We start from the raw sequence: 18,977 nt of genomic DNA on the forward strand, positions 1-18,977 counted from the left end.
ACTTTCAGACGATCCCTGAAAACTCATCTCTTCAGAGAAGCCTATCTGGCCCCCACCTAACAACTGTACATTTATCTTCTCAATCAGCACATCACCCACAGTTATTACCTCTTGTATCTCTTGACCTCCCCTCTTAGATTGTAAGCTCTAAGGAGCAGGGCCCTCTGATTCCTACTGTATCAAATTGTATTGTATTTGTACTGTCTACCCTCAAGTTGTAAAGCGCTACGTAAACTGTTGGCGCTATATAAATACTGTATTATAATAATAATAATAATAATAATATATATGTGAATGTGATGTGTATTTGCAAAGTTGTCTCCGGTGGTAATGAGGATGGAGGAGATGATGATGATGAGGTCACTGACGTGACTTGGGTGCCAGATAGAGCAGAGGAGGAAAGTGAGGGTGAGGCACAACCCCAAGGAGGCAGCCATCATGGAAGAGTAGAGAGCAGCCCCCCTATTCCATCACATTGTGGAGCTGTCATCTCCCGGCCCACTTCCCACAGCTCAGCTGTCTGGACCTTTTTTAGAACATGTGCAGCCGATCGCACTGCTGCAATTTGAAACTTTTTCTCAGGCACATCAAGCGTGGCAAAAACACCAACCATTTGGGTACCACATGCTTGACAAGGCATTTAACCTCCCACCACTCAGCCTATTGGCAAGAGCACCAAAGTCTGCCAAAGAGACACCAGAATTTATCCAACAAATCTCTAATCTTGTTCCCAGTGCACTACAGTGTGACCTCATCATACAGACCGGCCCCCCAAGCCGTTATTTATAAAGAAAAAAAATGACATTTAAATAGTTTTACCTGCAAGCTTTCTTTTATAAATATCAGTTTTGCTGCAGCAGGTTCTATACAGGGTACAGATGGGCCACTTTAGAGGCAGACTAAGGAGACCCCCCGGCACTATATTTAATCACATGCCGACCGTCGCACGCACATTTACGTCAGCAGAATGACACGGGCAGGCAAAGGGACGTGCACATACATCTCAATGAATTTGCCGCCTAGCGGGCACATGCCCACCTTGGGAATGTGCCTGCGGATCCCACAAACTCGATATTCGCCGGCAGGAATTGCGGATTTTGGCGAGGAGAGGCAGAACGGGGAAACAAGGCATTTCCCTGTTCTGCCTAGCAATATGACAGGGATCGGGAGCAGTGATCTCTGTCATGTTGTAGTGAGCCCATCCCCCCTACAGTTAGAACACATACAGGGAACACACTTAACCCCTTGATCACCCCCTAGTGTTTAACCCCTTCCCTGCCAGTGACATTTATACAGTAATCAGTGGCTATTTGTATCTCTGATCGCTGTATAATTGTCAATCGTCCCAAAATAGTGTCAAAAGTGTCCGATCTGCCCGCCATAATGTCACAGTCCCGATAAAAATCACAGATTGCCGTCATTACTAGTAAAAAAAAAAAGTAATAAAAAAAATGCCATAAAGCTATCCCCTATTTTATAGACGCCATAACTTTTGCGCAAACCAATCAACATATGCCTATTGCGATTTTTATTACCAAAAATATGTAGAATACATATCGGTCTAAACTGAGGAAGAAATTTGTTTTTTTTTTATACATTTTTTGGGGATATTTATTATAGCAAAAAGTAAAAAATATTGCTTTTTTTCAAAACGGTTGCTCTTTTTCTGTTTATAGCGCAAAAAATAAAAACCATAGAGGCGATCAAATACCACCAAAAGAAAGTTTTATTTGTGGGAAGAAAAGGATGTCAATTTTGTTTAGGTACAGTGTCTCACGACTGCGCAATTGTCAGTTAAAATAAAGCAGTGCCGAATCGCAAAAAATGCTCTGGTCAGGAAGGGGGTAAATCCTTCCAGGGCTGAAGTGGTTAAAGGATTTTTTTTATTTTTATTGTTTCACTTTAAGCATCATTAAAATCAATTCTCCTAAAAGATTGTTTAAAAAAAATGTCATTGATGTCCCCCAGGGCAGTACCCCCATACCTTCTTTATGGCCATTTACTTGCATTGAAAGCCTTCTAAATGGAGACTTTTGCAGTTCAGGTCCCATAAACTACAATGAGGTTTGTCATTTGGGTCCAATTTTTTGTGATGTTTGAAAGTTCTGACATGAAAAGAACATGAGGGTGTTTGGCCCATCACTAGTGACTACACGTAATGCTCTGCAGTGGGATGGTTGACATGTAATGCTCTGCAGTGGGATGGGTGACACGTAATGCACTGCAGTGGGATGGGTGACATGTAATGCTCTGCAGTGAGATAGGTTATATGTAATGCTCTGCAGTGGGATTGGTGACATGTAATACTCTGCAGTGGGATGGGTGACATGTAATGCTCTTAAGTGGGTTGGGTGACACGTAATGCTCTGCAGTGGGTTTTGTAACATGTAATGCTCTGCAATGGGATAGGTGACACATAATGCTCTGCAGTGGGATGGGTGACATGTAATGCTCTGCAGTGGGTTGGGTGACAGGTAATGCTCTGCAGTGGGATTGGTGAAATGTAATGCTCTGCAGTGGGTTGGGTGACACATAATGCTCTGCAGTGGGTTGAGTGACATGTAATGCTCTGCAGTGGGATGGGTGATATGTAATGCTCTGCAGTGGGATGGGTGACACGTAATGCTCTGCAGTGGGATGGGTGACACGTAATGCTCTGCAGTGGGATGGGTGACAGGTAATGCTCTGCTTTGGGATGGGTGACAGGTAATGATCTGCAGTGGGATGGGTGACACGTAATGCTCTGCAGTGGGATTGGTGACATGTAATGCTCTGCAGTGGGTTGGGTGACATGTAATGCTCTGCAGTGGGATTGGTGAAATGTAATGCTCTGCAGTGGGATGGTTGACATGTAATGCTCTGCAGTGGGATGGGTGACACGTAATGCTCTGCAGTGGGATTGGTGACATGTAATGCTCTGCAGTGGGATGGTTGACATGTAATGCTCTGCAGTGGGTTGGGTGACACGTAATGCTCTGCAGTGGGATTAGTGAAATGTAATGCTCTGCAGTGGGATGGTTGACATGTAATGTTCTGCAGTGGGATGGGTGACATGTAATACTCTGCAGTGGGTTGGGTGACACGCAATGCTCTGCAGTGGGATAGGTGACATGTAATGCTCTGCAGTGGGATGGGTGAACAGAATCTGCCGTGGGCCGCTGTCACTCATAGAGAGGAGGCGGGGCAGAGGCGTGGCTCCAATCAGATGACAATGAAGGCGGAGCAGTAGTGGTGATGTGATGTGTGGTGCAGCCAGTGTGTCACCGCAGGCTTTAGTACAATAGATATGAGCGCGCATGCGCGGGTGCCCCTATCAGATCAGTGCTGTGAAGGGGGCACCGGTCACACAACAACACAGGAAGTGGGCAATACTGAGCAGAAATGATGTCATTTAGAAGAGGAAAAGAAGAAAAAGATTACTATTACTGGAATTCTATATTTAAGGATCAGAAAGAGAAAATAAAAGCTGAGAGTTCATATGACTTTACTCTGATATCATTCCTTTCCGGACATTCTCTTCATATCCGGATCCGTGTATTACCTGAGAGGGGGAGGGGCTCTCACACACCATCTTCTTATCTTCTTCTGTCTATACGTACATCCCAGCCTCCAACCCTTCATAGAAGAATAAAATGAGAGTGTTAGAGGAGGAAATGTTGCTGTGATGATGGAGGGGGGAGGGGCTCATACTGTGCTCTGTAAGAAATGATGGAAAAGTGAGGGGCCCTCACCATGGCAGGGGCCACACACTCATGTCCATCCAACCATTGGGATAGCAGACTGTATGACTGGTGTGCTGGGCTGTCATGTGTACAGGCTGAGAACACACATCTGATTGGCTCAGTTATACTGACACATTGGATGGACCTCGGGGGATGGGGGGTTATTTTTCTGTAAAGGTAAAACCTTGTGGAAGATTGTAGGACCTGACTAAGATTATTATTGGTGGATCTGATTTTCCCCATCCCCCATCTGTAATGATAAAACTTGGGATGAGGAATAAATTCTCCATCATCTGGGAAATCTGTGACTGGCCCAGGAAATCTCAATCATCTCTCTCATTATCTGTAGAACTACAGAGACCTCCAATGGGTTCTACAGAAATTGTATAGAATGTTTGTCACCCGTCCTTCCATTTTCATTACAGTGCAGCCCGGGTGTCAGAAGACCTCCCAACAATGTCCCACCTCCATCATCTCATCCCCATCCAATGTTGTCTACATTTTACTATTCACATTCTAAGACTTAGTATGTGTGTTACCTCCAATACAACAGATCTTACCTGTCTCTAATCATAGAGAAGCCGGCATTCCGGAGGACCTCACAACGTCGTCTCACTTCTGACTCTGACATCTTCTCATCATCATGCAATATTATATACAGATAGGTCAGAGTTCGGTTTGTGGAGATAACAGAGCAAAGATCATCACAGCACCGTAATGTCCCTTTACATTCCAAAACACTGGAGGGAGAAGAAGGAAAGAGGTGAAATGTTTTTCCAGGGAGGGGCAGAAGTAGACACATCCAATAAATAATCAGTGGGCGGGGTCTTAGAGAATTAAATGTTCTTCCAGGGAGGGGCAGAAATAGACACATCCACTGACATTTATATATATTTTATATCTCAGATTGAAATCTTCCCTTCCCCCTCCCCAGGGGTGGAGCTCATCATTTCCGCTCTGCAATGCCTCCTGGGAGATTTGTGTCACCAATCGGCATAGCCGGGCCATACCATCCCATTATTTGTAAACCGGAAATGACGTCATGCGAGGCGGCGGCCATTTATAAAAAGGGTAACCAGGCTTTTGTTGCCATGGTGACCAAATCTTCTTATACACAGTGATGGGCGGTGGGGGAGGGGCTGGAACATCTCATCTCTCATTACATACAAAGCCCGGGGGGGGGGGGGGGGGCAGAGGGGACACACCATTACTAATCATTTATAATACAGGAATAGGAGGGGGCAGTTTTGATGGGCAATTTTGATGAGGCAATGGGATGGGGCAATTTTGGGGCAACAAGATGGGTGCAGCTTTCATGTTCAGTTTTGATGGGGCAATTTGATGGGACAGTTTTCATGGTGGCAGTTAATGAAGCAATTTTGATGGGGGCAAGTTTGATGACGGCAATAGGATGGGGCATTTTTTTGGGGGCAATATGATGGAGCAATAGGATGGGAGCAGTTTTGATGGGACAATTTTGATGGGGCAATTTGATTGGGGTAGTATAATGGGGCAATTTTGATGGGGCCATTTTAATGGTGGGAGTATAATGGGGCCATTTTGATAGGGAAGTTTTGATGGGGCAATAGGATGGATAGGGGCAGTTTTGATTGGGGCAGTTTGATGGGGCAATAGGATAGGGCACTTTTGAGGGTGGCAGTAGAATGGGGCTATAGGATGGGGCAGTTTTGATGGGAGCAATATGATGGGGCAATTTTGATAGTAGCAGTATGATGGGGCAATTTTGATGGGGGCAATATGATGGGGTAATTTTGATGGGGGCAGTATGATGGGGCAATAGGATGGGGCAGTTTTGATGGGGCAATTGTGATAGGGGCAGTTTTGATGGGGCAATTTTGATGGGGGCAGTTTTGATGGGGCAATTTTGATGGGGGCAGTTTTGATGGGGCAGTTTAATGAGGGCAATAAGATGGGGCAGTTTTGATGGGGCAATTTTATGGGGCAGTTTTGATGGGGCCATTTTGATGGTGGCAATATGATGGGGGAAGTTTTGATGGGGGCAGTTTTGATGGGGGCAATATAATGGGGCAGTTTTGATGGGGCAATAGGATGGGGCAATTTTGATGGGGCAATTTTATGGGGCAGGTTGATGAGGGTAAATGGATGGGGCAGTTTTGATGGGGCAATTTTATGGGGTAGTTTTGATGGGGCAGTTTGATGAGGGCAATAGGAAGGGACAGTTTTGTTGGGGCAATTTTATGGGGCAGTTTGATGAGGGCAATAGGATGGGGCCATTTTGATGGGGGCAGTTTTGATGGGGCAATTTTATGGGGCAGTTTTGATGGGGCCATTTTGATGGGGTAGTTTTGATGGGGCAGTTTTGATGGGGGCAGTTTTAATGGGGGCAGTAGGATGGGGCAGTTTTGATGGGGGCAATTTTGATGGGGGCAGTTTTGATGGTGCAAATTTATGGGGCAGGTTGATGAGGGCAATAGGATGGGGCAGTTTTGATGGGGCAATTTTATGGGGCAGTTTAGACGGGCAGTTTGATGAGGGCAATAGGATGGGACAGTTTTGTTGGGGCAATTTTATGGGGCAGTTTGATGAGGGCAATAGGATGGGGCAGTTTTGATGGGGGTAATAGGATGGGGCAATTTTGATGGGGGTAATATGATGGTGGCAGTATGATGGGGCAATTTTGATGGGGCAGTTTTAATAGCGGTAATATGATGAGGCAGTTTTGATGGGGCAATTTGGTGGGCTTCTGCAAAAGGTAATTACTTTTTAAACAATGCTAATTGTAAATGATAAATGATTTCTGTACAGATGTTTTATATATATATATATATATATATATATATATATATATATATATATATATATATATATATATGATATGGACATTCTCTGTATTGGTGATTTAAGCACAAGAGACTCCATTTTGTTCTGACTGATGAAATGTGTTCTGTGATCTTCACCTCACACACAGACACATCTTCTACTAGAAGCTCTCTCTGTCTCTACTCCCCCCTCCCCCCTCCAGGATTTACTTTTACAATTGTTCTATTCTCCAGCTTTTAATAATATATTTCTATTTCTTAGCTTATAATAACATCTCACACCTCTCCTTTCTTATCTATGTATAAAATAACATGTAATAATACATTTTTGCACGGAACGGACATTTTACACACAGTGATTGAGTCCTGTGAATCTCTTCCTGCAGCTTCACTATTAACTTTTGTTTTAGAGAAATAATTCCATAACAATATATATATATATATATATATCTGCACAGAAACAAGGGACATCATTTACAATTATCATCTTTTATAAAGTAATTACCTTTTGCAGGAGATTTTTGTATTTCTAGATTTATAATCTTTGTAAATGTAGATAAACTTCCTGCTTCCTGGAGGGGGAGGGGAGGTTTCCATAGCTAAGGGGCGGAAACTTCCTCTGACACTGCTGTTGCTATGGTAACCCAATCTACAACCTATTACACAGCTCGTGCTGCTCTAAGCATGTGCGAGATCTGGAGGTGCATGCTGGGTAACCATGAAATACAGGAAGAGATACAGTCTGGCTTCAGATGCCCACACATAAGATGGCGGCGGCCTGCTGGGACTTACAAAAGTAAGAAAACAATGCTGCAAAAATACAAAGTGGACCTTGGATTACAGCGTACCTTTACTAGAATACATTCATCATGAGGATTATAGGGGGAGTTTTATCTACAAAGTAACATTTCTCCCAGAGCTCCGCTTACAAATGCCATAAAAGTCCCCCTTAGGGGTATTTATTTTGTTTCTAACAAGTTTTTGGATGTGGCACCACTGAGAGGAAATCCTCACCGACTCCATTTCTACAATTACTGTATAAAGTTCTTAGTTTTCTGTATAAAGTGTATTGATACCAATTCATTATTCTGCAGCACATTGTTCCAGCACTGAGGTTGTGGTAGTAGCAGACATATATTGTATGTAGTATTTGCTTTGTATTATAATTGTTGTTGTGTAATTATTATTTGGAAGTATCAGGATCAGGTGGTTAGGTGGTTTGTTACATAGTTTTTTTTTTTTGCGGCAAAATCTTTTTATTGAACAAAAAGAGAGGATTACATACAATCGATCATCTTGACAGTCATCTAGGTTAATAAACAAGATTATCAATTATAGGCGTGCTTTCTTTACTTATATGAATATTGGCCTAGTACAATATTGTTTGTGTCATATACAGCCATTCAACTCTATATAAAATTCAAGGTAAGGTAAAAATCGGCCTTATTGACACTCATTATATCCAATGTGCGGTCAAGTTTTAGGGGATGGAAATAAACAGTAGAGATCTGTGATCCACCATATTTAGTTGAGTCAACGGGGAGAGGGGGTCAGTTTAATCTATCATGTTCGGATTTTTGATTATACACATGTTTCAGGGGTTTTTAGCCACCTATCCCAGATCTTATCGTACTTGGATGGACACCCTCTATTAGAGTACATTAGTTTCTTGTATGGCAGAACTGTATTAATTTCTATTAGCCATTGCAACAAATTCCGGCGGAGTGGGTCTCATCCAGGATCTGGCTATGATTTTGCAAGCAGAGAAAAGCGTTTCATGCAAAAATATTTTTGTGAATTTATCAAAATCTGGGTCTGGAAAAATTCCCAGGAGGCATGGCTTTGGCTGCAGTGTGATGGGGGAGCCCATTTTATCGTGTAGGAACTGCACCACCTGCATCCAGAAGGCTTGAATCTTAGGGCATTGCCACAATAGGTGAAAATAAGTACCCACTGCCTGACTACACATTTTGCAGTCAGTAGATTGGTTACTTTTGTATTTAGAAACTCTAAATGCCCTGTACACACGGTCGGATTTTCCGATGGAAAATGTCCGATTGGAGCGTGTTGTCGGAAATTCTGACCGTGTGTGGGCTCCATCGGACATTTTCCATCGTATTTTCCGACACACAAAGTTGGAGAGCAGGAGATAAAAATTTCCGACAACAAAATCCGTTGTCGGAAATTCCGATCGTGTGTACACAAATCCGACGGACAAAGTGCCACGCATGCTCAGAATAAATAAAGGGATGAAAGCTATTGGCCACTGCCCCATTTATAGTCCCAACATACGTGTTTTACGTCACCGCGTTCAGAACGATCGGATTTTCCGACAACTTTGTGTGACCGTGTGTATGCAAGACAAGTTTGAGCCAACATCCGTCGGAAAAAATCCTAGGATTTTGTTGTCGGAATGTCCGAACAAAGTCCGACCGTGTGTACGCCCTATAAGAGGTGTGAGATACGCTCTATGTGTTATGAAAATTTGTGTTAAGCGGTCCGATAATTTAGGAGACACTAGTTTGCATGTATCGAGTGCATCACTCCACTCAGAGTCCTCTAGGGGGCCCAACTCCCCCTCCCACCTGGTCTTGAGTGCGTATGCAGATGAAGTTGCCTGGGGGAGTGTTAGCATGCTGTAGAATTGTGAAATCAATTTCTTTGGGTCAGGACATTTTACGGCTGCCAGTAGGGGGTTATCATTCAAGTTTAGATCATCTAGGGGAAACTGCGCATGAAATGCATGTCTCAATTGTATATATCTGTAAAACAATTGTTCTGGCAGTGCAAATTCTGTTTTTAAACTATTGAAAGACTTCAGTTTTCCATTATGAGTGATTTGAGCCAGATAAACTATTCCCCTCGAACTCCATACTCTATTGTCATGTAGAAGGTTAAACTCTGGTAGGGACGTGTTATGCCAAAGATGAGTGCAGCTATGGGGAGACATAACATTCATTCTATCAGAGGCCATCTCCCACACCCTCCTGTATTGGTATAAAAGTGATTTTCGGTCCTTCTTTTGGCCCTTGTCTCTTCCTTCACCCGTTATTGCTACCAGGGAGTCTAGAGTTTGCCTAGTCCATTTTGGACAAAGAGAGTGTAAAAATCTATCCCTGTCTACTTTATCTATATGGAAAATCTGTGAAAGTTGGGCCGCTACATAGTATGTATTAAAATCAGGTAATGCCATTCCGGCAAGATCCGTTGGATGTTTTAATTTATGCCAAGGGAGTTTGTGCCTGTTGTTGCCCCAGACAAATGGTTTGATGAGAGTCTCAAGTATTTTGAAATGCTTAAGTACCAAATACACCGGTGAATGCCAAAGTATATATAGAACCTTTGGTAAAAGGACCATTTTTATTAAATTTATTCGTCCCATCACTCCCAGTGGGAGGCGGGCCCATGCCTGTGTCTTTTGTCTAAGCATTTCCTGCAGTGGCACAATATTAAGTGGGATGTAGTCTGATGGGATTCGGGTGGTTTGTATTCCCAGGTACTTTATGGTATCTACTCTCTGTAGGGGAAGTAGAGCCCTATCTTTAGGTGGCGGAAAGCTATCTAGAGGAAGTATTTGGGATTTGTCCCAATTAATCCTGAGTCCAGAGAATGCGCCGAAACGGGCCAGTGCTAGTGGTAGGGAATCTTCAGAGTCATCAAGATACAGCAGGGTATCATCAGCATATGTGCTTATTTTTTCCACTATCTCCCCTCTCCGTAGGCCCACTATTCCTGGATGTTCCCGTATAGCTATTGCAAGGGGTTCTGCCGCCAGTGCATATAGCAATGGCGACAGCGGGCATCCTTGTCTCGTACCCCTGGATAGAGGGAATTGCTCAGAGGGCCATCCATTCGCCAAAACTCTCGCCACCGGATCCTGGTACAAGAGCTGGATCCATTTTATAAATCTGGGACTTAGCCCAAACCTACCCAGGCAGGTCCACAAAAACATCCATTCGACTGAGTCGAATGCCTTGGCTGTGTCCAAGGCAATGACTATTTTGGACCCAACGTTATCATGTTTCGTTTGGAGATTGATAAACAGCCTCTGGAGGTTGAAAGATGTGTTTCTCCCTGGCCTGAACCCAGCCTGATCCCCATGAACCAGCGACAAGATAACTGTATTAAGGCGAATGGCAAGAATTTTGGCAAGAATCTTAATATCCACCTGAGGCAGGGAAATGGGACGATAAGACTCCGGAAGATGTGGATCTTTTCCTGATTTGGGAATTAGTATTATAGTAGCTTCTCTCATAGAGGCTGGGAGGTCTGAATTTTCAAAAATGAAATTGTATAATGTGAGTAGTCTAGGGATCAATTGGTCTGAGTATGTGGAATAGAATTCCACAGGCAAGCCATCTGAGCCCGGGGCCTTAGACCTGGGGAATGCAGCGATCGCCCTAGATATTTCATCTCCTGTTAAAGGGGCTTCTAGTTCTTTCATTTGCTCTTCTGTTAGTTTAGGGATTGATATTTCAGCTAAAAAAGATTCCATTAAGGTGACATCATCTGGAGCTGTGGTAGTGTATAGAGCAGCAAAAAATTCTTTAAATAAGGATGCTACTTCTGTAGGCTCTGTCACCAAAACTCCATCTTGTGAACGAAGGGAGATCACCACCGGGGGTCTCTCCTCACAGTGCACTATATATGCAAGTAGCTTCCTGGCCCTTTCTCCATATTCAAATGATTTTTGTTTATGGAAGAAAAGTTTGCGTTTGGATTTTTCATAGTGTATCTGATCTAATGATCTGGAACATATTTTGAGATTATTGGCTTTGTCTGTGGTAGGATCAATTAAAAAGGCCTTCTCTGCCGCTTGTAAGTGTTTAATTGCAATGTCAGTAGTTATTGCAGAAGCGCGTTTCAGCTTATTGATACGCATGATAAGTATCATGCGTGCATGTTTTTTTAATGTTTCCCAAACAATTTGCGGTGATGCGGATTCGCCATTAATCGCAAAAAATTGGTCCCATTCAATAGCGAGATCATCGTCTTCTGGAAACAGAGTCAGCCAGAAGGGGTTCAGTCTCCATGAATTTGGAGGTCTTGTGTGTGGCAAGGAGAGTGTGGCCCAATACGGGCAGTGATCAGAGAGTGATCTAGGGTGAAATCCCACTTCCAACAATCTAGGGAGTAGTATTTTGGATATAAGAATAAGATCTATGCGGGACATAGAGTTGTGTGAGGTGGAGAAGCATGAGTAGGCCCTTAATGTGGGGTGTTTATATCTCCATGTGTCGACTAGATTAAAGTCGACAAGGAGCCTTGCAAATCTTGTTGGGTGTTGGGGTGCAGTTGTAGAGAGTGATCCAGCTAGTCTGTCTAATGTTGGGTCTAGCACAGTATTAAAATCACCGAGCCATATAGCTGGTGTATTAGGATACATAGCCATAAAATCAAATCCCTTAGTCAGGGTGGAGAACTGAAATGGGGGTGGTACATAATACGCCAGTAATAGTATGGGGTCACCATGTATTTTAGCTTTCAGAAAAACATATCTACCTTCTGGGTCTGTCTCCGAACCCTGGAGCTCAAAGTGTGTGGTTTTAGTGACTAGTATCGATACTCCTCTAGAGTGAGTGGTATGCACTGAGTGGTACGCCCATCCCATCCATGGACGCTTAAGTGTCTTCTGTACCGAACCTTCTGCGTGTGTCTCCACCAGTACCACCACATCAGCTCTTTGCTTTTTAAGTTGGGCAAAAACAGCTGATCTTTTTATTGGGTCCCTAACCCCTCGCACATTCCATATTACTAGTTTCAATGAGGCCATGGGGTGAAGTACTTATAGGAATCAGCTCCAGGATTCGGATCACCCTTAGAGTTAGTCGATGGTAGAAGCAATCTCCAATATGTAACTGTCAACAATATTGTCATTATTTCCCCATGGTTCCCAAAAAGACCGGTTTGTACATAATAAAAGACTTTGCCTTGTAACTTTATTAACCATAGATCCCCCCTCCCCGCCCTGCACTGTCCCCAACTGGTGCGGGCTATTTCCCTAAACTGCCAGCATGGCATAAACATTGTCCAGCCTGAGAGGAGAACTGCACTAACTAAACAAATACAGAAAAGAGCGTTTGATAGCCATACAGCGAACCCCATATTGGTATCCGCAAACGCAGCTATTACAGCAATAATCCATGCATGTCCTCCCAGGCTGGAAACTGTGATTAGTGGGGCGGCTTTACGCTGCATAAGGTAGCATTGAGTAGGACTATGCTCACTGCTACTGTGAGCTCACAGGCATAATGCTTCCCTCCGCCGAGGGAAATGTTGAGCAAACATTTTCAGAGAACAAATAATGAATGTATATGTACCCCAAAATTAGTATGAAAGTTGGAGGGCTGTTTCCCCCCTCCCCTCTCCCCCGTAAACCTCGTATAATGATACCAAACTACAATGCTTATGCAAAAGTGTCACTCTCAACCATGTAGGAGGCATTACACTAGAGAAGTCAAATAAGTTGTTCCAGGCATAGTTACTGGTATAGTGCAACATCTCACATCTCAGAGGCAGCAGTCTCAGAAAGCTATGTCTGAATGCAACCCACTGCCTCTCTCTCAGTAGGAAATATTCAAAGGAGCAGGGCACCTTTCTGTAATGTAGTGACTGTACACCTTGTTCTAGGCTTGTGTACTGGTAAGTAACTTCCCTTTGTACCACTGGAGCAACAGCATCAATGAGCAATGTCTTTATGCAGGCGGTTGCTCCTTCCTTTTTATATAGATGTGCATAGAGGTGTACAGTAGGGTTGCTGTGATCAGGCAGGCATGCACACTGTTCCAATCATGGTCGCTGGCATAGTACAACATCCTCCATTCCAAGAGTAACAAAAGCAGAAAACAATGTTTATATGCAAGACATAGCCCCCTTCCTCTTGTATAGAAGTGTTCAGGGGTGTATAGCTGATGCATCAGAACAGCGTATTAACTTTGAGGCACAGGGTAAGGGACATAGTTACTTATCTGTGATCCTCCCTCTGCTCCAACCATGAAATGACTGCTTCTGGATCATCAAAAAAGTAAACGCGGTCATCTCCCTCTACGCGTAACCGAGCTGGGAAAAGCATTGCATATTTTACATGTTTGATGCGAAGTCTTCGTTTGGCTTCCATGAATGTTTTGCGCTTACACTGTACTTCCGCCGAAAAATCTGGGATTTTGTTACCGAAAGGGATATTGCCTTTTTCTCTACTGAGGCGGAGTATGGCATCCCTGTCTTTTAAATTGAGAAATTTGGCTATAAATGTGCGCGGGGGCGCTCCAGTTGGTGGTGGTCTGCCCGACATGCGGTGCGCCCTCTCCACAACAAAGGTGGGGGAGAAGGCCTCTCTGCCATAAGTGTCACAAAGCAGTGATTCAAGGAACGTGGTAGAATCACCCCCCTCTGCTCCCTCAGGGAGACCTATGAATCTGAGGTTGCAGCGTCTGATTCTGTTCTCAAAATCATCCTGCTTTTGCAGGATTTGGTTGACTTGTAACTGTATAGCTTCTGTGGAGTGTTGGAGGGGGGGAGGGAGTCCTCCACTATACCCAGGCGGGTCTCAGCCTCAGTGACTCTGTCTCTCAATTTCTGAAAATCCTGTCTCACCAGGGAAATATCTACCTTCACTTCTTCAATTCGTGCTGTGAGTGTAGACTGACATGCAGCCACTGCTTCCTGGCAGATGGTTATGGCTTCCAGTACCTTTGCTGTGTCTGCATTCACAGCGGTCTCCTCTCCCTTCGTGGCGCCGCCATCTTGCCCAGAGGATTCTTTCTCCTTCTCCTGTCGGCGGTATTGATCCAGCTTGGATGTCGTTGCGGCCGGCTTCTTCGGCGGTGACATGATCCCAGCAGTAGTGTGATGCAGTCAGGGTCAGTTTGGGGTCTTGTTATTCGGGTAAAATCTCAGGATTTGTTCTTAAGGATAGACTGTCGGCGGAGCTCCGCTGCCTTGCGTCCTATCCCATGCCGCTCCAGGCCACGCTCCCGGTTTGTTACATAGTTACACAGCCGTATAGTAACACTGGGGTTGTGGTAACACTTACCTCTGTCTACAGGTAGGTTGTCTGTCTGTGTAATATAGAGCAGAGCTACACTAGTTTGTTATTTAGTGTATAATATATGTACAAAGATAAAGAATGACAGAAAATACAACAAAGACAAAAGGACAGACACAGTCTGGCTGTGAGAATAAAACAGAAATAAAATTTTTCTGAGGATTATCCTGTGACAGGAACATGTCAGGAACATCCGCTATTCACCGGTTAGACCGGCACCATGGGAATCCCCCTGTCCATATCTCAGGATCCTCAATTTATGGATGTGGGTGGAGTTTAGCCATCATCCAATCAACCCTGGGGGGTGTTCCCTGCCCAGCCCACAAACTGGTCCTGTGTTCTGAAGGAACCAGAGCTAAATGGGCCATGAATGGTTCTGATGGATGAGGATTGGATTTCTAACACCGGCATGTCAGTCTGATCCCAACAAGACCAATCAGTGCTTGTCTGGTGTGATCAGACTCCATAGAACCATTCTGGGGGTTTCTCCTGGATTCTATCCTCACTACACATACAATGTTATATGTACATGTACCCCAACATGTCTACAATCAGGAGGAATTATTTCTATCTCTCTGCAACTAATATTTTATTTTGTATGAGAGATAAAATACATTCCTCTGATCTAAACCAATGTCTGGCAGACAGTTCGGGGTCTTCTCACTGTATCGGCCTCGTCCCCTGCTGGGCTTGTAGATGAAATGACTAGGACTTCTCTTTGAGGCTCAGTGAGGTGACAATTTTATATCTACAAGGATGGGGGGATTTTATTGGTATCTAGGGGTCACTTCTGGTCTAGAGACTCGCTTTGTCCTTCCAGAGTCTAATTGAGGACCATCTGTCTATGATTGGTCACTGAATGAAGAGAATACGGAGTCCTGTGCGTCTTCTGGTCTGTTTCAGGTCCAAATTCAGCCCAAAATTCAGGTAGAAATCTGACTTGAAGCGGTGAATGGAGAAGCAACGGACCCCCTGCTGTGAGCCGCTGTGAACTCCAGTGTGACCCCAGCCAAAGTCTGATCTCTGATAGTCAGTGGAGGGGGGAGGGGATGAAAGCCAATAACAGCGAGTGACCTGAAGGACTATGATGGGAACTCCCAGTGTAACCGGCCAATCAGAAGTCTGTCTTTGTATAACTTTCATCTAGGTGACATGTCTGGATCCCTCACATAGAATATTTATACCAGAATTCTGCAGAATATTATATCATTTATAGGATAATTCTCACCGCAGCGTCTGCAGAGTACAGCCAGGATGTCTGAGTCCCTCACATAGAAGTTTTATTCCAGAGTCTTCCAGATTATTATCTAATAAATCCAGTGTGGTGAGGGATCGATTATTGATAAGAATGGATCGGAGATCATCCCAGCCAGAGGAAGTCACACCACATTTCCACAACCTGCAAAGACAAATCCAGACACATGATATTATATTATAAGATGAATATGAGAAATTATTCCCATTTAGTGAAAAGTAACATAACATCACTAGAGCGGAATATCAGGATATACAGAATGTTATACAGAGGAAAGATCTTGTTATTAGGGAAGCTGATAAAGGTGAAGCTGTTGTAGTACTTATGTCTACACAGTATAAAGAGGGGGCGCTGTGACAGCTCAGTCACCCCCTTATGTACCCAGTTATTAAGCAGGACCTCACACAGTGTCTTATACAGGGGCTTCTGAAATTGATAGATAAAGGAAAGGATCTGGGGGGTTTATGAAATAAAACAGCAGAATTTCTGATGGTGGATACCCCAGTGACCCCAATATTCCATCACCTTCCTAAAGTCCACCAATCAGGAGTTCCCATTGAAGATCCCCGGATTGTGGCAGGAATAGGATCCCTTATAGAGAATGTAGGGGGAGGGGTTGATATACATTTCCAGCCTTTAGTGCTGAGACTTCTGGGATATATTAGAGATACAAGTACTATATTGGTGGATATTCCACATTTACAATGGGATTCTACATTCACATGGGGGACACTTCACATTAAAGCACTTTATTCTTCCATCCCCCATTCTTTAGTGTCTCCAGCAATCAGATATCATCTCCATAGATATAGATCATATACTAGGATGTTACAGGAAATATTACAGAGGATGGAAAGGATGAAGGTTTTTTACCTTAACCACTTCAGCCCCGGAAGGATTTACCCCCCTTAATGACCAGAGACCTTTTTACAATTTGGCACTGCGCTGCTTTATCTGGTAATTGCGCGGTCATGCAATGCTGTACACAAACTAAATGTGTGTCCTTTTTTTCCTACAAATAGAGCTTTATTTTGGTGGCATTTTATCACCTCTGGGATTTTTATTTTTTGCAATATAAATGAAAAAAGACAGAAAATTTTGAAAAAAAAATATTTCTATTTTTTGTTATAAGAAAAATCCAATAAACTCAATTTTAGTCATATATTTAGGCCAAAATGTATTCAGTCGCATGTCTTGTGTAAAAAATAATGTAATAAGTGTATATTTATTTGTTTGTGCAAAAGTTATAATGTCTACAAACTATGATACATTTACTGGAATTTACACAGATTTTACTTTAATCTAATTTCTTGAGGTGCTAAAATGACAGGGCAGTACAAACCCCCTAAATGACCCCATTTTGGAAAGTAGACACCCCAAGCTATTTGCTGAGAGGTATGGTGAGTATTTTGCAGATCTCACTTTTTGTCAGAAAGTTTTGAAAATTTAAAAAAGAAAAAAAAAATTCCTTTCCTTTCTTAATTTTCCAAAACAAATGAGATCTGCAAAATACTCACCATGCCTCTCAGCAAATATCTTGGGGTGTCTACTTTCCAAAAAGAGGGTCATTTGGGGGGTTGAACTGTCCTGGCATTTTATGCCCAACATTAGAAGCTTATGCCACACATCACCCACTCTTCTAACCACTTGAACCACCAAGTCTTTTCTGACACTTTTTTTTTACATGAAAACATTTTTTTTTGCTAAAAAATTACTTTGAACCCCCAAACATCATATAATAAATGTTTTTGCCATACCAGAAAAACTAGAGAGTTTGCCACATCCCTGTATAGAGAAAGTTAGAATACCCCCAATTGGGACTTTAAATTGGCAAAAACAGTGGAGTGCAGTAGAATACAAAAGTACGTATATAGAGTAGTTTCTCTCCAGTAACCAAGAACACTTTCTGGTAACCAAATCCGGTACCCAACGTGTTTCAGGTTCAAAGTCCTTTCATCAGGGGTATTTGTATAGGAGATTTTAAATTTGAGATCTGGTGAATGGCACCGCAATCAAACACACAGAGTATTCAGGCAAGACTGAAATTAACATTGTCAGTGGATGGCGTATGTAGAGGTCTAATTCAACCTATAGATTTGAAATGTAACGCAGGAAAGGAACGTGTTAGTGGTCCCTCAGGCCAGGGGATGTGCAGCTGGAAATGATAACTTTACAGCTTCTATGGAGATCTCACAGTAGGGGTCAGAATAGGACATTGGTCAGGGTCCTGTGTAAATGATGACACTATGTTGGAATGCTGTGTATCGTTCCTTAAGCTATGTACAGGGGGTCCATAAGGAACGCCATCCGGTCTGGCAAAGTCTGCAGACATATATATCATATATTTTTTAAAGAGGCCCTACAGTTTAAAATGGTGGGTGTTATATTTTTTTCACAAAGTATTTGCACAGTGATTTTTCAAACATTTTTTTTTAATTGTAATGCACAAAAACACACTATATTGCCCAAATGTTTCGTGAAATATAAAATATGATCTTATTCCGAGTACATAGATACCAAACACGACATGCTTTACAATTACGCACACCCGCACAGCGGCAACAAACTATATACATGTTAAAAAACCTTTAAATGCCTTTACAGGTTATCACTTTAAATTTACAGAGGACATCTACTGCTAGAATTACTGCCCTCGATCTGACGTTTGCGGTGATACCTCACATGCATGGTGCAATTGCTGTTCACATATGTCATGAGACTGACACTTGCATTCACCTTTATGCGTGTGCAGGGGGGGGGGGGGGGGCAGGGGTGGTTTTATTTATTTATTTAAATCATTTATTTTGCTTTTTATTTTATTTTTACACTGTCCCTTTCATTTATTTTTTAATCATTTTTATTGTTATCACAGGGAATGTAAATATCCCCTATGATAGCAATATGTAGTGACAGGTACTTTTTTTTTGAAAATTTTTGGGTCTATTAGATTTTAGATCTCTCCCCAGCCCTTAAAAGCATCTGACCACACCAAGATCGGTGTGATAAGATGCTTTGCCAATTTCCCAATGGCGCTGTTTATATCCGGCAAAACTGAAGTCATGAAATGCTCGTAGCTTCCGTTTTTTTAGGCCATAGAGATGATTGGAGCCGTTCTAGTCTCCGATCAGCTCTATGGTCAGCTGGTGGAACCACCG

At 43.0% G+C, this 18,977-nt stretch overlaps 2 protein-coding genes across 2 annotated transcripts in view; one reads left to right on the top strand and one right to left on the bottom strand.

The window, feature by feature from the left end:
* LOC141133875 (NACHT, LRR and PYD domains-containing protein 12-like) overlaps positions 1 to 18,977 on the top strand; it is a 981,044-nt gene that overhangs the window by 416,014 nt on the left and 546,053 nt on the right. The gene's annotated exons all lie outside the window — the stretch shown is intronic.
* Positions 1 to 18,977, bottom strand: part of LOC141133876 (NACHT, LRR and PYD domains-containing protein 3-like) — a 169,760-nt gene that overhangs the window by 4,866 nt on the left and 145,917 nt on the right. The window contains exons 7-9 of the mRNA XM_073623468.1: positions 15,796 to 15,966; positions 4,283 to 4,462; positions 3,542 to 3,615 (exon numbers count right to left, since the gene is read on the bottom strand). Of these exons, the coding sequence (XP_073479569.1) occupies positions 3,576 to 3,615; positions 4,283 to 4,462; positions 15,796 to 15,966 (391 nt within the window). The 3' untranslated portion in view covers positions 3,542 to 3,575. The remainder of the gene's footprint in view (positions 1 to 3,541; positions 3,616 to 4,282; positions 4,463 to 15,795; positions 15,967 to 18,977) is intronic.

The sequence above is a fragment of the Aquarana catesbeiana genome, linkage group LG03, assembly GCF_042186555.1.
Source record: "Aquarana catesbeiana isolate 2022-GZ linkage group LG03, ASM4218655v1, whole genome shotgun sequence".
NCBI classification, from domain to species: domain Eukaryota; kingdom Metazoa; phylum Chordata; class Amphibia; order Anura; family Ranidae; genus Aquarana; species Aquarana catesbeiana.